The 25220-nt window shown below is 44.3% G+C and overlaps 1 protein-coding gene across 1 annotated transcript; it reads right to left on the bottom strand.

Annotated features, from left to right (window-relative positions):
- Positions 1 to 611: 611 nt before the first annotated feature.
- LOC133344916 (tubulin alpha-8 chain-like) lies at positions 612 to 10354 on the bottom strand. The gene is made up of 3 exons (XM_061555252.1): positions 10156 to 10354; positions 5491 to 5639; positions 612 to 1586 (listed from the first exon to the last, which is right to left on the bottom strand). Exons 1-3 carry the CDS (start codon positions 10337 to 10339, stop codon positions 612 to 614), a joined length of 1308 nt encoding a protein of 435 aa, XP_061411236.1. The 5' UTR covers positions 10340 to 10354.
- Positions 10355 to 25220: the final 14866 nt, after the last annotated feature.

Below are 25220 nucleotides of genomic sequence, written 5' to 3'. Positions count from 1 at the left end.
AACTCGTCAAGTGGGACACACCTGTACACAGCAAAGCAATAAGAATTTCAAGTGATTTTTTTAACTTTGGCCCATGACCCCCGTGCACCATGGGGCCGACCGTTCCAAATAATGTCACAGGAGATTTAGGAATCAATTATTGCTCAACCTTTATTATTTTGCAAAAAACAGTTTACCAAAGCATTATGGAGACAAAATATAAGTCAGTTCACATTTGGACAGGCAACAAAACAAATCGCGTATCAAAAGAACACAAGTGTACAAACGCACTAACAAGTAAAACATTTGCATAAGCATCTATTTATATTAATAACCACGCTTGAAAGTACGTAGCTTCAGTCGGCCCTTGCATTGGTCAGGCATCCTCGGATAAATCTGCAGATGAGCCACAAACCAGGTCAGAACAGAGGTCACGTTGGCACCACATCCGACCAGCATGGCCATCTGTATTTAGTTGCACCCCCGCTTTTGCAGATCACCCGTGTGCCCAATGCAGGACTTTAGTTTAACGAGCTTGTCCAAGAACCTCGTTTCAAATTACAACCAGCTTTCAAGGACTTAACATCAAGGCTTGCACAGGTTACATGGCCCGCCGAAAAACCCACAATTCTTCAGTATTCCTCTTCACCCTCTACCACATCGGCACCGTCAATCCCGACCTCCTCGTAGTCCTTCTCAAGTGCCGCCATGTCTTCCCGAGCTTCTGTGAACTCCCCCTCCTCCATGCCCTCGCCCACGTACCAGTGCACAAAGGCTCGCTTGGCATACATGAGGTCGAACTTGTGGTTAAGGCGCGACCAGGCCTCGGCGATGGCTGTGGTGTTGCTCAGCATGCATACGGCGCGCTGCACCTTGGCCAGATCTCCCCCGGGCACCGCGGTGGGCGGCTGGTAGTTGATGCCCACCTTGAAGCCCGTGGGGCACCAGTCGACGAAGCGAACTGCACGTCGGGACTTTATGATTGTGATGGCAGTGTTCACATCCTTTGGGACGATGTCGCCGCGGTAGAGGAGGCAGCAGGCCATGTACTTGCCATGCCGCGGGTCGCACTTCACCATTTGGTTCGACGGCTCGAAGCAGGCATTGGTGATCTCAGCGACGGACAGCTGCTCGTGGTAGGCCTTCTCAGCCGAGATGACTGGCGCATAGGTGGTCAGTGGGAAATGAATGCGCGGATAGGGCACCAGGTTGGTCTGGAACTCATTGAGGTCGACGTTGAGTGCGCCATCGAAGCGCAGCGAGGCCGTTATGGATGACACCATCTGGGCGATGAGGCGGTTCAGGTTGAGGTAAGACGGAAAATCGATGTCCAGTTTCTTGCGACAGATGTCATAGATTGCCTCGTTGTCCACCATGAAGGAGCAATCCGAGTGCTCTAGGGTGGTGTGGGTGGTGAGGATGGCATTGTAGGGTTCCACGACAGCCGTGGACACCTGTGGCGCAGGATAAATGCAGAACTCCAGCTTTGACTTCTTCCCATAATCTGCAGAGAGGCGCTCCATGAGCAGCGACGTGAAGCCCGAGCCTGTGCCGCCGCCAAAGCTGTGGAATAACAGGAATCCCTGCAGACCTGTGCATCGCTCGGACTGGAGGTTGAAATGAAAGGGGCGTTAATACAAAGTTAAAGTTGGAGGACTCAAGTCAAGTTTAGATGCAACAGTAAAACCTCTCGCAACTGGCAAAATATAACATCTACACTATGGGGACCTCATTTGCCAGTAAAAATATGATAATTGGTTCTTTACCCTTCTATCTGGCAACAAAACTGACACCTTTTTGCAAGGAGTCATGTTTGCATAGACCGCAATACCTGCAGTCATAATACAAACAAAAGAACATAACTCTGATAATGTGCACTGTCCTTGAAGTTGATTGGTCCACACCCGAGACAGCTTTCCTTAGAGCCTAGTCTCATATGGGTTGGACCAGATGATGCCAAAAGGCGCCTTTTGGCGTCATCTGGTCCAACCCATATGAGACTAGGCTCTAAGGAAAGCTGTCTCGGGTGTGGACCAATCAACTTCAAGGACAGTGCACATTAGAGTTATGTTCTTTTGTTTGTATTATGACTGCAGGTATTGCGGTCTATGCAAACATGACTCCTTGCAAAAAGGTGTCAGTTTTGTTGCCAGATAGAAGGGTAAAGAACCAATTATCAAAATATGACATTTCACAGCCATCTTCACCTCTGCTGAAATCTATGCTCCCATCGACTTCTCTGTAGTTCATTCTCTAGTTTCAACTAACCTACCTGTCCCTTACCCGATTTCTTCTACCTACACCTAGACAAAGCATCATCCATCGTACATTCTGTACCCTGGCCCTTCTGCTGCCTTTCTTCCCTTCTCAGAGTCATCCTCCTAGGCCTTGGCCAACACCTGGGCTAAATATTTAACGTCGCATTGTACGCACAACCGAGCCAAACTGGAAGACCCTACCCCACTGCCGATTCCCACTAGACTTACATTTCCGTATTTTCAGACTTCAATTCCGCACTAAAGGCTCCGCACCAATCCCTTCCATCCCTAATTTATTCCATTTCAATGCACCCTGCGCTGCTATTTTCTACCTTAAACTCTACTACATCTTGATTTGAAGTTTTTGTGACTGCAGGAATCCATACTGGGTTCTTTTCGGTAAAATCAGAGATAGAAAAGAACGAAACACGACTTTTCGGTCACAACAAGCATCCGTCATCAAGTGAGAAAACGATCTTCTGTCCCCCACCCTTTTGTCCTCTCCAAATATGAGTGAAGATCTCTGAAATTCAGTCCACTCGCCTCACTACCTCCCTTACAGCATCATACCTACCTGCCCCTCCCTACAATTCTTAATCTGCCTTTAAATCATTTTCCCTGCGTTCCTCCTAGAGCTATCAAACGTCTCTAAAACTTAAAACGATTCCTCCCTTGACCTCCTCTACCTACTGCCGTTCCTTTCTTCCATCTGTTATCCCAATCATCCTCCCGTTCTTCCGAAACTCTTCAATTCACTCTCATTTGGCATCTTCCCAAACTGCTTCAAATCCGCCATCATTCTACAACTTCCTGGGAAAAAAACTTTCACTAGATTATTCCAGCCCTGCACACCATCACCCCATTTCCTTGCTTTCCTACTTCTCCAAACTCCTCGAAATGCTAGTTCACACCCAACTCTTTCCTCGCTCTTCTCCATTCTCTCCAGCAGTCTGGTTTCCATCTGCTCAACTCCACAAAACAGCTCTCCCTCCATGTGCACAACCACTTGGCTAACTCGCACCACCTTGGGCCTTTCATGGTCATAATTTTCTCAACCTGCCTGTGGCTTTTGGACACCCTTTATCACTCCATCGTATCCACCACCCAATCTCAACATCTCTGGCATCCCACTTCATTGACGCTGCTCTTACCCCACTTCTCGTTCATCCGCCGTCTCTTTTAACCATGGTTCTTCCTCCCCCTCCGTCATGGCTGGCATTCCCCAGGGTTCTGTACTTGGTCCCCTCCTATTATCCTTCTACACATCCGCCCTCGATCCCATCAGTTCTTCCTTCAATCTTTCGTATCATCAATTTGCCGACTACTCAAATCTTATTTTCCTTTAAGGCTTTCACCCCTGACCTGACCACATCTAATTCTTTCTAATGGCCATTCAAGCATGGATGACACATTTCCTTTCCCCTTCTAAAATAGGTGCTCTACTTTCCCATCTCTCGCCCTCCTCCTAACCCTTCCCTCTGCTCAGTCCAACTCCGATTGCATCTGTCCATATTCTTGGCGTCACCTTTGAATCTTCATTTGCCTTCACTTCCCACATCGACAACCACTAGCATATGCTGCTTCCATCTTTTCAATGAATCAGGAAAATTCGCCCCCTCATCACCGCCGCCAAACTTATTGTGCACTCCCGAGTCTTCATGTCTGGATTATTGCAATTCGCTCCTGGTCAGTCTCTCTTCCCTACGCCTTTGCCCCTCTAGAAAGTCAAAAATCGGCTACACGCACCATCTTTAACCTCCCCTTCACCACTCGTTGCGCTCCTCGCAATCAACTTCAGAGGCTTCCCATCCATCACTACCGTTACTGCCTCTTCACATTACTCACGTTTCAAAGCTTTTCATGGACTGCCCCCCCCCCCCCAAACGGTCTAATTTCCTTGTCCAATCAGGCCTGCTCCAGTCACAAGCTGCCGATCTTCTTGCGGTCCCTCCACCCTGCGCCCAATCTCGCTTCAACTCCTACTTGCTCCCTTACGCACCTGGAACAAACTCCCTCTCCACAGACTCCCCCTCGCTTTCTTCTTTTCACACCGTCCCCAGGTCCTAGCTTTTATTTTTGCCTTTTCCCTTCCTCTTCCGCTACCCCTACCAGCACCACATAATGCGTGCAATGCCTCCACCACACATCGCTCCTTCCACCCTAGTGGACTACCCAATTTCCAATCCCTTGCCATTTGTCACTGTAGTCCGCAAGCATTGTTAAGCACCTTTGTGAATGGCGCGCTATAAATACAGAATAGAATCTTAAAATGGTTTCGTGGCTCAGTGAGGCTACCCTAATTTAAGGACTTATAAAACAGAGCTCTCCCAAACTCCATTAAACATGGAGCACTCATTTCCATTGGAAGTCCAGAGCTAGGTGGAGATTCCAATCATAAAGCCAGGATAATTTAAGACCCACTTCCTGCCAAGGTGGACTACGATTAAATTACTCTAAAGATGGCAGTTGAAGGCTAGGTTCTACAAATCCACAGGTTGGTGGATTTCAGTTTGCTATATGGCCAATAGCCCCAATAGCTTGAGTTGTGCGATTAACTGTAGAACATTTCACAAGACATTGCAATGTAAAGGATGCTTTTTGAAGCACAGCACGTGCCTCTGGAGCACGGTTGGTGTGATTTTACAGCATTATACCTCGCTACAGGATGCACTTGTTAGGAAGCCTACTACACTTCAAAGTGGATCAATTTAAAAAAATGTTCTGCGAGTCTTGCTACAACTTATCCCATCTTCAGAATGAAACATTAAAGAACAGAAAATAATAAAAACCTCAATGTGAATATTGAAAAAATACCTTATTTGCCCACCTTCCAGAGACGAAATTGACGGCCATACCTCGACCTATTCATTGTTGGATAAATGCTCACCAAAAAAATGTAAATTAAATTTATCTTCTGCCCAACTGATTATTTATTTGCAGGTAATACAGATAAGAACACTTAAGTTGTGGTTTTGCATCTGTTGAACTGTTCAAAGTACATGCGGCGACACAGACGCAAAACAAGAAAAAAATCCCAATTTGAGAGGCGTATATCTGAAACCCCCAAAAGCTAGCAGAATTTGGGATTTATTACCATGGCACCTTGCAGATTTTAGGATGCTGGACAAACGGTCCGGACATCACCGTCGCGTTCGAGTTTCTGTATTGAACACCTCATTGTCCCGTCTGTGGCCAGCTTCAATGCATTCAGAAGTGATGGTACATCCAAAGAAGAGGAAAAACAAATAATCACCAGTTTGCGGATTCTGTCCACAACAGTCTCAACGATCTGTTTGCCAATCGTGTAGTGGCCACGCGCGTAGTTGTTGGCTGCGTCCTCCTTGCCACTGATCAGCTGTTCCGGATGGAAGAGTTGTTTGTATGGTCCCGTGCGGACCCCATCTGGCCAGGTGAGCACACGCAAAGGGAGGTTTGTAAGAAATCAGGTCAATCGATGTTGCAGTTTAAAATTATGAGATTGGTCTAGCAATGGAAAGTCAGGTGTTGGCAATGTCATCTTCCCATAACAGGGGACATTTGTTTTGCTCCTTAATCTTTATTTCCACTCTGTAGCCTGTCCAGTTGAAGTAAAAGTTAGTTGATGAACACCGGTTATTATTGCCCATCAGCAAATCTCAAAAATACTTATCTGCACGATTTGAGCATCACTAAATATTCAGAAACCAGTACCAACATGAGAATAGGTTTTCTACCTTCTGGCAACAAAACAGGTGGTCAGATCAGTTTAACACAGTGCATGATTGGAATATAATCGATACTAGAACATAACAATCGGCTGATAATGTGTTTAATCTAACAAATGCTAACCAAATTAACACATTTTCTAGACTTTACAATAAACAAATCCCTATTAAAAACGAACAATTTAAAAACAAAACCGTAATGAACTTGACTAACACTGATTTAACCACTGACATGATTTCTGTCCTTTCTAAAGGCCTTAACTTTGCCGTTACCCCACGCACAATTCCAGTGGATGAGATAATTGCCGCGGTAGAATCAGCAGTAAGACTCCTTCAACATATTGAGGCAGAGATGACTAGACACAGGGTTGCCAAAATATCTGAGAATAGTAAAGTATCAAAAGTAAATATTAGCTCGAACGAGGCAAAAGCCTTAAGAGAGCTTCGTCTAAACAAAGATATTCAAATCCTAGCAGCTGATAAGGGCCGCACTACAGTAGTGATGTCACGAGCCGATTATGATAATAAAATTAAAGATTAGAGGAAAGTACCTACATTAAAATTAAACGAGATCAACTAACACTTTGGAACGTAAGACTACTGCAATCATTGCAAATTCATTAATCCCAAAAAATGAGCAATTCCTAATTAAGCCAAGGGCTTCAAAACCACCTAGACGGTATGGGCTACCAAAGATCCATAAAATCGGCATCCCTTTACGACCCATAGTCAGTACAATTGGCTCTGCCACATAAATTAGCAAAATATGTAACTAAACAAATACAGCCTTACATCGGTAGGACATCATTCATAAGAAATTCAGAACATCTTGTGAATATGATCAAAGATATTAAACTTAACCCTAATGATATTTTGGTGAGTTTTGATGTGATTTCGCTATTCACCAAGGTTCCAGTGAGCGAGTCGCTTAAATTACTTGATACACTGGTAAAGAATACAGGTTTACCAAAAGATATTCAGAAACTCGCAGACCATTGTTTAAATAACACTTCTTATGGAGAGGCGAATTCTTTAAATAAAGGGAGGGAGCAGCAATGGGCTCCTGTATCTCCTGCTATAGCAAATTTGTACATGGAAAACTTTGAAACCAGAGCACTTGCCTCGAGCACATTAAAACCATCCTTTTGGTTTTAGATATGTGGATGACACTTTGGTTGTCTGGCCACATGGTAAAGATACACTTAACGATTTTCTAAATCATCTCAATGCACAAAACCCGGCCATTCAGTTCACCATGGAAATGGAGGTGAATAACACTCCCGTTCCTGGATATTTTACTTGGGCATGGCCTAAATGGTAAAATAACACAGCGTTTACAGAAAGCAAACGCACACTGATGCCTATCTGAATGCAGATTCGCATCATCACCCAGCTCAGAAATCCTCTTATCAAGACGCTCATACATCGGGCTAAAACAGTGTCAGATGGTGAAAGTCTAGTGAGAGAGATTAAACATGTTAAAGCACGAAGACAGAATGGCTACAATAATGCGCAAATTAACAGAGCACTAAATGCCAAATCACGATCGCAAAGCAACACTGCTGAAAGCGATCAGATTATTAAAACAATTTATCTCAGGAGTAACTGACAAATTAGCCCGTGTTTTGCAAAAGCAAAACATTACAGTAAGAGTTGGTACAGTAGACAAAATTAAACAAATAGTAACGTGCACTAAAGACGAATTACCTAAATTATCAACAGAAGGTGTAGATCGGATTAAGTGTATGTGGCAGATGCTATATTGGACAGACAGGGCGTAACGTTAGTGTAAGACTAAAAGAACAGAGAAATATTAAACTCACAAACACAACTGTCGGCAGTGGCAGAACATGCATGCCAACAGGGACACTCAATTGATTTTGACAACGTTGAAGTGTTGTGTAAAACTAGTTACTACTGGCAAAGACTAATTATAGAATCGATTGAAATTGAAAGAAACAGAAATAACTTTAATCGCTCAGACAGCTACAGGCTTAGTGCGGTCTGGAAGCGTATTATTAAATAAGATACATTACAATTCCTTATAAGGGAAACAAACACCGATTACTAATGTAGCATAATCACAACAAAACACATTCCAAATGATTACTAATCTACAACTCGCATCGTAACAATAGCCCAATTACTAATCTAGTATATAATTACAATCACTCCCCCCTTGAATCTTTGCACCTGAGGAGTTAATGAGTTAATGATGACGTCACCCTGCTGCTGCTCTATATAAAAACTGGAGACACAGCAGAGCCTCACCATTCTGGCAAATTGCCCGATGATGCTGGATGCAATTAACAGCGAAAGTCGTACTCAAATTGTAAATGTTGTGGCTTCACACCGGTGGGCTAAAGCAGTGAACTATGTCTTTTGTCAACGTGACACTTTTTTACTGATTGGCCGTGTCGGGTGGTGGAGGGTTACGACACATTTATAAATAACGCGATCTAAACCCAAAAACGTTGAGGTGGTCAGATGTTAAAACGCCAAAATGAAACCTTTTACATTAAATCACAATATTTGTCAGAATGCAACCGATTGGTCCACACCAGAGACGGTTTTCTTTGGAGCCCAAGTCTTTTGGCATCCTCTGGTCTAACACATTGAGACTAGGCTCAAAAGAAAGCTGTCAGTTTCAATGACAATGCAGAGTATTTTCTTTTTGCATTCTGACCACAAGTATTGTGGTTAATGCAGACATGATTCCTTGTAAAAGGTTTTAGTTTGGCGTATTAACATCTTAACACCTGTTTTGTTGCCAAAAAAAGGGGTAAAACCTATTCAGTCAGAAAACAGGTTCGTGTCTTTATAAATAATCGTTTGGGCGCATCTCCTTTTGCAACTCCTGTTTTGAAAAAATAAAATGGGCAGGTTATTACCCGGGGAGACGGGTAATGGAGAGAATACACCCAAAGAGGACGACCATTGTGGTTATATTAGGTCGATGAGATGCGCTTGTGCAAATGGGCAAAATTTGGTAGCATCACAGCACGAGGGGTGGTAATGTGGGATAGGCCTTAACCTTGCAGTTGACAGTTCCCTGTCAGGCTCCTATCAACCACTGTTGACTTCCCCACAAAGTGGTACCCATTTTAGAAAACAGCGCAGGATGAGCAGCGTTAACCACCAATACCAGAATTGAGCCTTCCAACTGCGATTTGCCTGCTTCAACCACGCATCAAGATCTAGCTCATTTTATAAAACAATGTAAACAATGCTCAAACTGTCATTTCAAATATTGTACATCGACAATTTATGGTGTTAAGAAACGTTACAAACGACTTTTTGTGGTCTTCATTGGGCCATTACAAAAAAGGTACACAGCCTTTGAGTGCCATCATTCAGTCTGGACTTTGTGCTTAGAAATTTTAATTCCAGGAACAGCCAGATTAATATCATGCCGTGTCAACAAAGCATTATACTTGGAAACTAGAAGCTAGTTCTTTTCTAATAAACACTGGTCCCAAATAGGTTGACAAGTGTACTTGAAAACGTATTTATATATAAACTATTTATCTTTCCTGGAATCATGTTCTATATACGTCGACTTCAGGGAGTAGAGTATACACAGTTTTAGACATTAAAATTAAGACGTTACGTATGAATGCAATCGTTTTAAGCCATTTAATTTTGGCCAAAGCAAACTATGTAGTCGTCAATTAAATAGCAATATTTATTTAAATGTCGCTAATTAAAGCGTTGTGGCCAATATCACACCAAGCTTCCTCCAACTTGTGCCAATACACAGCATCTGACACTCATTCAGGGTCACACGACACCCGACACTTATTTAGGGTCAAACTAATGCAAGGGTGGCCCCCCAGTATAGGTTTAGATGCCAAATGTATCCATGGCTCTATTTAATCGAGGTAGCCATACGTTTATGGTGCAACATCAAAACCACTGCACAACCACTCCCCACCACAAAAGGATGAAGGCAAAATTCCCATACGGAACCAACTTGAATGAAGCAAGGGCTGTCTAACAAGCGTCGGGTACTTGGCACTACGCTCGGCCACTTTTTTTTTAAGTGCCAAGGTGGAGACCCCGTGGAGCAGTGGCTAGCGTGCCACATTAAAAATCCACCAACTTCCAATGCGTGCTTGGCTGCTACAACCGAGTACCCTGTTGGACAAGCAACTCATATTTAACCCCCAACCCTCTCTCCCCCCGTAAATGTGTAGGGAGACCACATGGCTCACCAATAACAGAAGGCTCCAGGTCTATGAAGATGGCTCTGGGCACGTGCTTCCCAGAGCCGGTCTCGCTGAAGAACGTGTTGAAGGAAGAGTCCACGACAGACGTCACATCAGTGTGGGTGGCTAAGTGTCCATCTGGCTTGATGCCGTGCTCCAAGCAGTAGAGTTCCCAACAAGCATTGCCCATCTGCACGCCTGCCTGCCCGATGTGGATAGAGATGCAATCGCGCTGCAGAAGGAGACAAAGTTGCATTCAGTGAATACGTTTTGGCAAGTAAGTGGATTCAAAAACGGCACTTTGCTACACGAGCATAATGTCCATGCTTTTAACATTGATAAAAAATGACACTTGAAATGGCACGAGCAAGTCAGCATCCTCACCATCACGGCATAATGCTCGGAGTACATTTTATACAACATTATAGTTCTACAGTTACATTTTAAATAAACACTTGGGCAAGCATCTCACTGTACTTTAGTTGTACATATTGCGGTGGAGGATGTCTCCACAAAATAGGGCCAATGCCAACATAACGAGTGGCCACAGGCAAGATCTTCACACCACTAGATATTTCACACAAACAATGCATCAGAGGCATGGTGACACGTTCAGAGCTGTAGAGGCAGGTTTTTTTGTAGATTACATTTTTAATTTTACAATTATTTTTTATTAGCTGGCGTGCATTTTTTCAGATGGGATTTTTTTTTTTATCCTTTTAAATACCTAGTGGCTGACACAAATATGGCATACATTGTAACGGACTTGCAATTACACTCAAGTACTACAAAGCAATATCTATACGTATGGATTCTGAAAGTTGCCAACATGCCATTGTGCTGGTATTTGGTTAAAAGATGTAGAAGCTAATGTATTAACACTTTCGGCCCTTAGTTGGCAATCATTAATAACGCACTGTTAATCCATCAGTGATTAAAAGACACGGATCTTTCCACTTCACACCCGTGTATCACCAAGCTTTGCCAGATCAATGCAACACGAAAACGTGGCAATGCATCTCACAAATTCTTACAACTGGCATAGATGCCCCAAATTAAGCCCCATGCAAAAGTTGTACCAAGTCGCTTGGAGGCTCGAATCTTTTACTACAATTTCCTTTGTATCTGTACATCTACAGCCCACTGCTGGACGAAAGCTTCCTCTCCACGTCAATGCAGGTTATTCAAACCCACGGTGAATTAACCTCACTACGCTGGTCAATGCGGGTTGAAACGGCAGGCTAGATACGCTGGGACATAGCCCCATGGAGACGTTGCTACACTGCCCTTTCCCCCCTGCTGCCAACGTAGCCCCGACACGAGCCTACTACTACACCTGGTTGGGTCCATGGTGTTCGCCCCCATACTAAGGACTATCCAGGCTCAAACCTGATTAGTGTGCAATAGCCAACGGTATCAGGCTATAGGCATAATGGACATACCCATGTGAATAAAAAAAAAGCCGGACTTTTTTTTACATGTATGCAGACTCGTAAAGGTGCATTACTCCAGGGCAGCCTTCCGCATTCAAAGAACCATGCGGTACCAATTTCTTTTGGCGACCTAGAGTCCTTACCGAAAATTACACGGTCCATCATTTTCACTGGACACGCTTAGTTTCCTTCAAAATATAATAAATTGTATTTAACCTAGGACGGATGATCTGCAGTGAACCCTGGCCAAGGATTTGAACCAACTTTCAAACGAGAATAAAGGAATGTTCCTTTTAGTAATTTAGATCTTAAGCGTATTAAAAAAGTAGACGCAATGTGTAACATTATCGCAAATTCTATACAATATAGCATATTTATTAAATTTATATGTCTGCTTAGAAAATGTATATTATATATTAAAAGATATCTAGTCTTGTTCTTCAATCCACGAATGGATAAGTACCTCCACATGCCGTGCCGGTCACAGAAGTTGTTTGGCCATACTTCACCACACTGGTTAGTGTGGATTGATCGGTGCAAATCGAGGTAGAGGGGGTGTAGCAAGGCCGTAATTATAATATATATTGGGGGGGGGGGGGGAACATCCCCCCAATATTCAAATATGATCAAAATGTCCCCCCCAATATATTGCTATAAAAATAAAAGTAATAATAACTGCTATGTATATATTAAAAAAAAATCAATTTGCTAAACCTTGGCCACAATCTGGACTGGTCTTCATATAATTCAATGCATAGAGTGATGTTAATATGATTGTGGTTATGGTTGTACATTATTAATCCCTAATCTCAAACATTACATACAATGAAACAAGAAATGGTAAAGTAAAACAGAGCAATGTAATACAATACACTATTAGACATTGTTAAAACTAAATAAAAGTCCATCCCATGTGTTAGTGAATTTTTTTAATATTTTAGGCAGGAAATTAGCTTTCAAATTTAGATATTTTTCTGGGTTGGGACCGCCAGACCCCCTGGAAGATTTGCCCCCCCCCCCCCCCCACAATGTTGACTCCATGGCTACGGCTTTGGGGTGTAAGATCAGCTCGGATCACTTGCCACCGATCGAGATCGGCCGCGGCGGGAGTCGAACTCGCAGAGTTCACAACGCAGTGGCGCCAACGAATGGGCCACGGCGCCTTCCTCCACCATTCGAAAAACAACTCGCATTATACACTGTATTGTAAAATACACACGCGCCCCCACCGCCCTTAAGACTTACCGTCATTCTTGGTGTGGGGGATAAAGAAACAATTCTCAAGAACACGAGCTCGAACAGCTCCCTGACAACTTTTTTTCTTAAATGCAGGTTTACGCGATGGCGTGGGCTCAACCCAATACAAAATACAATAGCGGCTTACCTCACCGCACCTCTATTTATAATGGGGTGCAGCAGGTTTGATGAGCTCGTGATCAATAATAATCATCTAAATTGTGCTCACCTGAAAAGAGCTGTCTCGCTAAGCACCATACAAGGCCTGCTAATCCCATTCACTAAAACTAATCAACAACGCAGTTTGTGGAGACCAATTGACAATGCCATGTGAAGGAGGGAGTCGGGGTGGGGGGTCCTTAATACCATAGCATTTATTCATTATTATATCTGCCACAGCTGGCACGGATAAATAAAGAGATACAATTTATTACTCTGGTTTCAATGAGCGCGTGTTTTGTTTTGCTGAAGTATGTGCCGTTCAACTGAGTAAACACATGCCTTGGAAGATGACAGGACAAAAAAAATAAAGACATAAAAAACATGTTTTACACCTGTAGCAAACTTGCACGTGCGCGGTTATGGTTTAATGTTGCTCCCGAAGTTGTTTAATAAAGACTTCAATCTTTAATAAAGCCAGATTTACTTATCGTGTCGAGACCACCCTCGGTACAATAATCTGAAACTACTTAATTAGTGAGTTGCCGAGGAAGAAAGCAAAATAGACAAGCCCAATACCGGGACATGCAGAAGAAAACATTGACTCTATAAAACTTGAGTATATTTTTTTTATTTTCCCAGGTAAGGCCAACTGAGCTATTTTGCTCTATTTTAGATGCGACCTGGACACAAATGATAGCTCAACGAGGTGGATTATCACGTGGAAATTTATAGCAGCCATATACTTGAAACGCATTTTTCGAAATGTCGATGGAAAAAAAAACAGAGGACACGGAGAAAAATCCACGCGACTACAGGGTGAAAACGCAAATTCCAAATATACAGCAGGCGCCAGGCTCCGGATAGAACCCACGACTTTCTGTACACTAGGCGAGAGAGTTAACATCTCGCCACTGCGGTCTGACAGTATACGGTGCATATTAGTGAGCTGGTAAACGGCCAAGTATATAGGTTAGATATCCCAAAAGTCAGTAAACATAGGGTTATTATATTGATTTTAACAAATGACAGTGTTATTTAATGTATTTGAACAACCGTTCAAACTCACTTCCATTAACATTTATACATGGATGAATTATCTTTTGAAGTGGATTGAGGATTTTCTTTTTAAGAGGGCAGGTGTTATCTTTAAACATCGGGTATGTTTTGTCTCAATTCATTCAGGGTTTCTTGGTCGCGTTTTGTAAACGATGCATTTGATATGACCCCACGGGAAGAAAAAAACAGATATTAATAACAATTAAAATGTTGTAATTCCAGTGTCAAAAAAAATTAAATAACCCCTCATGTCCGAACTTTTGGGCCACCCTGTTTATATATTCTTTGGTTCTTTCGGTAAAGTCACATCGATAGAAAATGAAAATAAAAACATTTAAATAAAATTACGAATACAATTTAAAATAAAAGCAAAAAACCCAAGAGGTGCAATGTCCCCCCCCCATCTCTACCCCCTCTCCCCCCTATCTCTACCCCCTTCCTCCCCTCATTGTCTAACACACTTGGACTGCGCCCCTCGCCTTCTGCTCCACCTCGATCTCGCGTTTTACTCCCACATTAGCACAGGCTGCCCCGTCCATGCTGTTTACGCCGCACAGCTTTTCTTTGCTGCTGCCTCGCAACTCTCGTCCCCCGCCCACTCACAACTTTGGAAGCCCTTATAAGCAGTTGCATTTGGTGGCTTGCCCCCTCTTTTCTCTCCGTCTGATGAAGACCGCTTGTGTTGCGATCAAAACGTCGTAGCTTTTTTGCTTTTATTTTATTTTAAATTTAATTTTAAATGTTTTTTCTATCTACGTGACTTTACCGAATAAACCAAAGAATACGAATTCCTGCAGTCAGGAAAGTTTTAAGTAAAAATTAAAAACTCTGCATATACGTATACAATGGAATGCTAAATTAAAATTAATCCACCAGGTGGCAGTCACAGCACACGCTGCATAGCCTTGCCATCACGACCAACCCTCCACCCATTGTTAGGATCTGTGACGCTCGTGGAAATCGTCATTGGCAGTCCCGAGCTTGCCAGTGAAGCTTGTGCCTGTATAGTCCTTTCCCCGCACCTCTGATTAGCACGGTTGGCTATGCACGGTAGGAAAATAGTTCAAAATACGTGCAGCTCTCCGAAGTGTTTTCAGTTCTTGAAGTTCCACAAGAATGTGGAACGAACGTCGAACGAACATTGCGACGTGGAGCAGTAACTACTGAAGAAGATGGACAGGCTTTCGATCGGGCTGACACAGGGATGACACAGCCACAATTGAGCGATGTCTCGCGATCGGAACACCCATTACTTTTAGAGATGCATGCGCGGCAATTCGGTTCAAGTTCAAGTTCATTTATTAGGTATAGCCCTGTGAGCCATTCGGCTCTTGAATCGGGTGCAACCGCAACAAACAAAAAAAACATGAACAAAAAACATCTTAAAGTGACTATGTGACTGAGTGCTAACAGAAAATCCAAGAAAAGACAGTAAAATATTGCAGAAAAAGCATGTGTGCAAAATCCAAGTGGGATGCAAGTCAAACAACAACAACCACAAGACAACTTAGATTAAGGCCATCAGTCTAACTCTGTACTACAACAAACAAACATGGCCAAACCAAAAAATGTATCGAAAATCACCAAAATAAAGCCATAAAAGCAATGTAACAGTGGTCATAGGAACTGTGACCGCATTTTCACAATAAACGACGTAAACAACATGTACTACCAAACTCTGCAGCCACAGCTGGCTGCATGAGTAACTGAACTGTGATTGGCTTAGCTTGCACGTGGCAGCTCCCTTTGATGCTGTTAATCCTGCATAATGCACATGCATATGCAGTACTAATCACATTCCTGCATTTGCCATGGATATGCTAAATTCCTCTTGATATGCAAATTCCTTTGTCAAGGCGCCCAGCTTATATATATGCTCCAAGCTCGTGTGCTGTTTCATTCAGACTCTGTCGCCTCGACGGACCTGGTTTTCACCTGAGGACGGCTGCTTGCGTTGTGGCCGAAACGTCGTGAGAATAATTTTATTATGTTTTATTTTTATTATTTTATTACTTCCCTTCTACGTGACTTTACCGAAAGAACCAAGAAGATGGATTATCGCTCACAGATAGTTGCCGATCAACAATCGGTACGAGCCGAAAACCCGTCACCACCCACTACAGTGTATCTACTACTTTGTCTACTCAATAGTGTCGATCCTAAATAAGATATGAACTTTCAACATGTAGGCAGTGAGTCGATCGCTTTAACCGCAGAGCCGCTTGGGTCGAATAACAAGTAACAAAGGGTGTACCACTTTGCCGAAAAGTCAACAGTGGTTGTGTTATGGATGGACTGGTCATCACCATCGGAATGTGGATTTTCCACCACGAGCCCAGGGTCACCGACAGAGATGAGCGCCGTTTACCGCGCCTTTGTTTCGAGTACGTGAGCAACTGCTGATGAGAACGTGTATTGATGATGGTGGTGTGCTGTTAAGCCGTGCCTGGAGGTTTCCCAGGAAAGGTAAACGCCTGCACATCGTATGGGGTGGCGGGCAATTAGAAGTATTGTTATAGAGAGAGAGAGACATTAAACGAGAGAGAGAAAAAACAGGTTCATGTTCCATTTCCCATCCTGAGTTTATTACGGTTTCAATATGCCACGTCCTTTCGTAGACGTAATAGAAACGAATGGATGCAAGATGTGCACCCACGCACCCCAAGATTGACTTGACGTCAACACCCCTTTGTTGATCCATTACCGAATGAAGGCCTCTCCACGCCATGTTGCTCATGGGGGTTGTTTTACCATACTTTACCGCCCTGGTCAGTGAGTCCACCCCAGTGCCGCATTCCACCACTGCTCATGGCGGCACACGCGCGTGATCCAACGCCAATAGTTGTGAGACTCTCACTCACATGAAGCAGATGACAGTACGGAATCTTTGGTTCCCCAACTTTACCAAACAGCTTCAAATCTATAATTTACCAAACAGCATTGAGCAGCGTGGTATGGTCGAACACTGAAGGTTCCCTTTCACAAGGGTGGCCCCTACTTGGCATGGTTGGACAATGCTTGACTGATTATTTTCCCTGTAGTAGCAAACGCAGTTGAAACAGTGGGCAGGTTTCTGAAATCCCCATCGCCACTGTCCAACCAGCAGGGTCCACTGGAACACTGCGCATAGTTGAACGGCGGTGGGGTAAAGGGTGGGTACTCCCACGTCTTCCAAGACACTTGGTCAGTGTGAATAGTGCGAGACACATCCTCGAGGATGTGGGCCCTCTGGAGCTCCCTCTAGAAAGTAATTGCAGGAATGCACCCCGTTACCTGAGTACACAAATGTTGTCACTTGCGGGGGGAAGATACCACTCTAAAATACACACAGGTGGGTCCATCAACCCACTTGCTATGCTGTCATTGTTTGACTTGCATCCCACTGGGATTTTTGCACACAGCGTTGGTGTACGGTGCTTTTTTCTAAAATTTTTGCTGGGTTTTTTTCTTGGATTTTCAGTTTGCACATAGTCACTGTTTTTTGTTTGTTGCGGTTGCACCCGATTTAAGAGCCGAATGGCTCACAGGGCTATACCTAATGAATGCACTTGAGCTTGATCTACAGGCCACCTCGCAGCCTTTAATGTTGGGAGTCTCACAGCACGCAATAATCCAACAACCCCCGATACTAATATCGACACACAGACAAAGATCCACGTATAGCATTAACAGACTGTAGGTGCCAGTGCTGTTAGCGAGCACCTATGAAAGCCGGAACGTTATACGAGGGAGTGGGTGGCTAGCACCACGCTCGACCACCTTTGTCTCCCCAGTGGCGATGTTTACACACCGCACCAGGTACTCACTTGAGGCTGAGTCGACCTAGAGGAGGCCCGGGACTGGTTCAGATAATCGTCACTGGTGTTGGCCGTGATAATCGTCACCGGTGTTGGCCGTGAACGGGAATCGAACCCGGGTTGCCGGGTTTATAGCGCAGCGCGCTAACCGCTACACTACCGCTCATTGACACACGGACACACACCCACTGATTGATTTATAGTACGTACATTGTGTATCTATTCGTCTCGCGAGATGAGCTTGCCGCAGCTGTAAGATACTGAAGATAAACATTGCGACCAGACATCGTCGTCACCCCCACCCACCCACCCATGCAGGTCGCGGTGTACCTTTCGGCGGGGGCATCAGGAAATGCCACCGGGCTGACGTATTACGTCGCTCTTCGCTCGTCTTATTTACACGCGGTGACAACGAGAGCACGCTCCGTGTGCGCGCCGCGGACGCGCAGAGAGGCTCCAAGGGGTGCAAAGTCCACCTGCGTTTGTTTTTTTTTTGCTCAAAAGATTCGGCCAAACAAACGCGAAGTCGACTTCGAAATCTGCGGAAGCTCCGCTCTTGCACATCGCATGATTCGGAGATTGTTAAGAGTTTGTGTGTTCAGTGATGTGTACATGTGTACGAATATACAGCTAGGGTGTCATGTCTCACTGAAGGAATTTTCCTCGTCAAATCACAGCTAGAGATATACTGAATGTATTGTGCCCGGTGTGGAATTATTTTACCGAGTCGCTAACTCTAAGTAACATTGCTTCTTATCCGTGGGAGCGGTGGCGCAGCGATTAGCGCACTGCTCTTTGAGCACGTCCATCAGATTTTGATTCCTGGCCACGTTTAACATCAGTGGCGGGTGATATCTGAACTCGTCGAGCCCACCTCGTCTCGAATTCGCACTCACGAGCGTGGTGAAGTATGAACAAACAACTCCTACGGCCGACACAGTGTGTGGACCCCTTCCCTTAAGGGCCCTGTACTCGTTCTCTGCAATATTTGATGTTTTTGTGTTTTGTTTTCGTTCCTGCTATCCTCACGCTCCACGGATAATCAGAAAAGTGGCTGAACGAGATCATCCGTGTCACAAATCAAATAAATTAAAGCTCGTTTATCAGTGAATTGACAAGGCTGTAAAGGGACATTGCGATTAACATTGACTTTATAAGTCATGTGTTCACGTAGGTTCGCTGGCCCACTGTGAAAGCCGGTCCCCGAGATGATTACGTAGCACTGCCATGGTTTAACAACCACGTGGGCGGTCATGGTTATAGCTCCACAGACTTTTGGAATCTGAATGTTATCGTGAGTTTAGGCGGAAGCTGAGATGTGAACATACAACCACTTTAGGCGTTGTTGACTTTGCGTGGGTTTCTGACCTTGCAGTGCGTCTAAATTACTTACAGTATGTGCACATGATAGGCTCCTGCTGATCTGCTTATGTTATACACGGAGCAATATTAAACAAACAAGCGACCGAGAACCTCAGCGGGAGACATACACAATTGACATTTGGTTGCGTGTGCAACTAGCTATTACAGCTGTTAAGGAAAATGAACCACATTGCTGTTTATATTTTTGCCGTGATGCTGTGACTTGATTTCAGATTTCCGGTCACTTAATGGATACGAATTTCAAGAGGTGGTCCTGTGGCTCAGAGGTCAGAGCTCTGAGACCGAGGACATATTGAGTTACAACTCAGACGGTAGTCAGACAGCAGCCATCTGTAATGAAACCAGGTTCTCAACTGCAGTGAGTTGATGGACTCAGCTCAATCACCGAAGACTGTACAAACAATAATCCATCTCATTAAGTTAAATACAGATTCTGGATTTTATGTGATTGTCATGCGATGGAAATTTCTCTCAGTGGCAGATTGGGTGGGAAATGTGCTACCCTGTACTGTGTGAATCAGAGGTAACTTGAATGGATCTCAGAAGTGGCTCTGTGATATATTTTTCCCAGGACCATTCTCAAGCGCAGAGTCCTGTATTGGCAGACGAGAGATATCCATGCGTTCTTCGCCTCATGACATGACGCTTAGAGCATAATTTGGATACAATTGAGATAAACACATATTTTAATAAGGGCCAAATGTAGGCGCATTGAGGGTGCCTTTGGTAAATGATGATGAGTTCCAGTCAAAGGCAGTTCAATTGAATCGGCACAAAAGTTTGGTTGTAAGTATACTTGATTTCTCTGGTAAATTTTTGTAAGTAATACCGTACACTGTAATGTGCTTTTTATATAGTTACACGTATGAATGCACAATTCATGACATTCAACAGATCTCCATTTTGGGTTACTTTAACATTTAACTATAATTCATAAAAAGGTCGTAAGATCCATGCGTAAAACTGTTCAGTTAGAATGCTGGTCAACTTTTGATCATCATCATCCTTCTCACCTGTATGGTCGATAAAACGATCATTAGATGCATAACAACCACTTTGTCAGAAGACAAAAGTGGTTGTCCTAAGACCGGGCAAATCCTCGCCATTGAAATCCACCACTGGATAAAGACCACCAATAGATCAAAGCACCACAGAGTGGTAATTTAAATACGGAGACTCTTTAGTTTGTTTAATAATAATAAATGGTCCATTGGCTGCCTTTGGCCATTGGAGTAAGTTCCACATTTCCTAAAGAACTATATAATACAACGTGCTACTCACTTTTTAAACCCTGGAAGCGTGATGGACTGAGTCGAACACCGACCAGGATATATTGAACTCACATTTGTGTGGTACTGTAGTTATGGGCGCTTGACTCGCAATCTCAAGGTTCAAACCTCAGGTGGAGGTCAACAAAGCCCATCATCACTCGGTGATCGATAAGCTCATTACCACTTTCCGAGAAGTCAAGAATGGTTGCCCTATAAAGAAAGTGGCTCACTGCTATGGGAATGTCTAATTTCATCAATTATCTCAGAGCTGCCAACAGAAAACAAGCGCCGTCCCAGTGCTCCTGTGAGCAGGAAGACAAGTTGACTTTGACTCAACCTTCTGATCGTGACTACAGATCTAACACAGCTCCACCCGGCCATATAATAACAATAATTGGCCAATTAAATAATACGTTCAACTGCAATACGTATTAAAAACGGGAGAGGAAGAGGGATGGGGGTAAAGAGGACGTGGTCGCTCCAAGCATAACACCCGTAGCAGCTCACTCGGATATATTTAAAACTATAATTACAGGAAAAAGCCTACACGAGCTATTATTCGGGAATCCTCAGAAACACGATGGCAGCCGTGTGGAGAATTAGAGCTTCTTAGCAACAGTGACAAGTGGAGCTCGCGATACGAGCAAACAAATGGATGGATACTTTGAGTTGCACCAAGTGTGCACAAGTGAACGTGTAAAGGTGTTCTGGTCAAGACGCTTTACATTTCATTGTCAATGCTAAGCGATTTCCGTTTACTCTTGTATTAGTTTGTATCCCAGGTCTCCCCGAAAAAGACGATGTGTACTCTCGATAGTCTCTAGCCTGGTTGGAATGAAGGATGATGTCCATTGAGCGTGTCCGAGGTGCCAGCCATGTGGAAGCTGGGGGGGAGGGGGGGGAAATAAGTTTGTATGACGTGCTGTGTGACTGTGGGTTTTATTACGGTAAAGAAACGATACTGTACCTTGACATTGAAGACAACGTCCCTATCACTACCACTTCCTCTACGTTCAAAAAAATCAAGCGGTGAATGACGCAATTTCGAAATGTGCTTTTACCACGAGACCAAAGTGTGATTCATTGGTATAGGAAGAGGGGAATTGTAGCAGTTTAGGTACATTTATAGCTAGAATGTGATGAATCGATTAAGCAGCAAGGTGCTTAATTGTATTATCATGACCATTGCGGAGGTCGATTAAAATAAGACCACCTCGTATCGAGGAGTAATTTGAACCTCGAGGTATTGTCGTCAGATTGGTGCAATTAATTGGAGAGTCTTAGTTTGGGGTACACTCGGCCAAACATCTCTCTGGGACCGTCAAAATGATCACCACTCTGTGAGACATCAACAGGGTTAATTGTATACATAGTATAGATCTCGCCCGCAGAATGTGGGATTTCTATCCCTGACCACTGCCCGTTTGAGCAGGGATACACTTTGCGCTACAGATGGACTGGGCCCCACCGTATGAATGTGGAATGATATTTACCAATCGTTCAGGATTGCCAACACGGATCAACAACGGGAAATGTCTCTTGAGAAGGGGGAACTTTTGAAAGGTTTTATGGCTCTTTTCAGAGAGCATTGCGTCATTGTGGCATTGGGTTTTACACGGAAACGTGCCTCAATGTAAATACAAAGTCATGACCGGTAACCACGGTTAAGTAGCAATAGTAATAATAATAATAATGATGCACTCCTCTGGGAAAGTCGCGAATGAGTGTTGAGACTCGTGTTATGATTCAACAGGTGCTGCACAGAGGGTTTAGATAATTCCTTATTTGGCATGTCTCACTGCTTATAGGAGGGGACCAGACTACACAGAAAAAAACCCCACGGATGTGAGGGCATAATATTTATAAACGGGCCAACAATTTATTTCCCGTGACCTCTTCACCCGGAATGCGCTCGAATTCACGAGATCTCAGAATCAAAGCAGATTTGAGCATGCACACACAGGTTTCCATAAAGACTGTGCTGGGCAGCAGAGGGCAGTGCTACAAAGTCCATTGTTGCACTGTATTCCTATGCTTTCACATCTATGCCCCCCATCTTCACCAACCCGCACTGACCAGCGTGCTGAAGTAAGGTTGAATAACTCCCGTGGCCCGGACGGCGTGGGAAGGACCTCATCTATCAGTGGATTGAAAAAAAGGGGCAGTATATATCCCACAACTCATTGCTGTACTGCCAAAGATCACCTCGTAGCTCAACATGTTTGGCGTCTCATCCCGTCTCCGCAGCACTGGATGTCAGGCGTGCTCTGCACGATGCGTGAATAAGCATTGATTGGGTGGCGCTCATCTCCACTGACGTGCATGACACAGCTGTGGAAATTCCACATTCCACATGGCGGGGCCCAGTATGTTCACAGAAAACAAAACACTCGATTCGAACGTGCTCACCACGCGCGCCACACAGCGGGGAGCATGTTCCGATCGCCCCATACAGCACTCCTTATCTTGTTCACACACACATCTACTTGTTTTCACTCGGGGTTATAACCCCTCTCCGCGAAAAAGCTGCCCACGACCCTAATCCCTTTGCCCTCTCCTACTCTCACCCCTCCCACCTACCCCCAAGAAGCAGAACAGATCGGCACACAAACGCGAGATAGGGTTGACCGTGCACCCCACAAGTATTCTGTGTTCCCAAGCCTCTTGAATAATAACTCTCTTGAGTGGCCGGCATAAGGGCGCGGTGTAAAAAGCCAGACTTTCCCACCCCCCACCAAGTCTGGCCGCGAGGTGGCCCGTCGGCTGGTGGGTTGGGGGGGGTGTTACGTGAGGAATGCGCGTGGCCCTGGCGTACTCAGCGGTATATTATCGTATGAGCGGGCGGCCAGTGTGGGGGTCATTAGACGCTGTACTATTAAAATTCCCCAAGGGAGGCACTTTGGTTTCAGGTGTACACGGAGAAACCCCCGGCTGAAAAGCGGCCTTTCTGTACACTTTGTTAAAAATGGCAAATTGTGTGCGCGGCTTTTTGTTGTTGTTGTTATTGTTGTTGTTGCGCCACGCGCTTTGCCGCATACCCAGCGCAGCAACACGCCTCGCGCTCTGATGTTTAATGTTTTCAATGTTCTCCCACCAAACCGAAGTTTCATTTGCACATGTAGCTCAAGGTGCCCGCATAGGGGCAGTACAGCAAGTAGATTGATGGTTGCTCCGGGCACTAAAGTTGCCAGCCATCGCAAAACAAATAACGTATACTCCATAAGAAATTGACGAACACACTCGAATCCAGGAGACGCCTGAAAATAAAAGCAAGTTCTGAGACTTAGTTAATGCTTTGTTAATAAGTAGAATTACTGAAATATTACGAATCACAGTATTGCGAATGGTAATCACAGTATGCCATAAAATAGTGACTGCTATGTTCAGTTCGTAATCAGGGTTAATGCGATGATTATGGTCAATGTTTAGGATAAGATCGGTGTCAATGAGAGAGGTAGTGGCAATGTTGTGGTAGGCTTAAGGATAGGGTAAGGGTTGAGGTTCAGGATAATGATAGAATCATGGGTAGGATTAGGGTTCAGGATAGGGTTATTATTAAGTTTAGTATTGAGGTGAACGTTCGAGTTTAGTATTAAGGTTGGTGCTAGTGGATTAAGATCATGGCTAACAATAGAATGAGTGTTATGGGTATGTTTGGCGTTAAGGATGGCTGAACAGTTGGGTTTAATCTTAGTTATAGTATTCGTGTATTAGCGCACGAGTTAAGGAATTTTGAGTAGGATTAATGGTTAGGATTTGGGTTCGTCACTGTGCAACAACAAATCTCCAAAAAGCAGACCCGTACGGATTTCTAACGTACGACTTGTTATTTCATTCATAAACAGTCGTTCCTTCTCCTCTTGTTACGGTCTGAGTACTGTTCATAGGGGAGCGCATTCGGGCCGAGCCGCATTACGCACAGGCGGATTGTATAGGCAACCGTGTGCCACCTTCGTTCGCAATGCGCTATTATGCGCAACTGCCTGCTTGCGTTACCTGAGACTGTACATACACACACCACACACCTGTGATTGGCGGCACGTTACGGGCAAACGTGTGCCCCCGTGACGCCTCGCTGCGCTTAATGCCAGCAAACATTCACGGAATCACTGTTACTCGAGGAGGCTTACGATGCAAACGATACTGTATGGTCAACTGTGAGAGCACGTAACACGTGTGTTAAGCGTCGTTAAAGGGCTCGACTCACACCACACAGCAGCAGCTTGCGAGTTCAAGTCCCAGTCAAGGGTCGATTCAGTCTATGGATCTCTACGGAGCTGTTATAAAATCAGTATCGATGGTTTTTTCTGTGTATTGTATGGGTCAGACTGGGCCCTCGTGTTCGGAATGCCGAATTTTGACTGCTGACTCGAGTCTGTGAAAAGAGATGTCAGCTGCCGGTGAGTTGGTTTGAGCAGGGAGATGCTGTGACTTTCAACAATGCACTGTGTTGCATTGCAATATCGCTGCAGGGAGATGGTGAGTTGAAAATCATATTAGGATCATCATTGTTCCGGGGTCGATAAAACAGGCACCAGCAAGTGAGGTTGCAACACTTGGTGGAAAAAAAAAACAAGTGTTCACCTAAATATATATTGGGAACGTGGAATTTCGACGACTGGCGCAGGACCGCCATCATTCAATAGTCAATTGCTAATTAATTTGTGTTTCAATATTTGACGTTCGCTGCGAACAGTACTTGTTCAATGGATGAAACTGGTCCCTGTCGTACG

This window comes from Lethenteron reissneri, chromosome 20, assembly GCF_015708825.2.
Source record: "Lethenteron reissneri isolate LAM-NWPU_2019-01 chromosome 20, ASM1570882v1, whole genome shotgun sequence".
NCBI classification, from domain to species: Eukaryota; Metazoa; Chordata; class Hyperoartia; order Petromyzontiformes; family Petromyzontidae; genus Lethenteron; species Lethenteron reissneri.
Note: the sequence above shows the minus strand (reverse complement) of the source record. Positions and strands in the feature narration are given on the sequence as shown.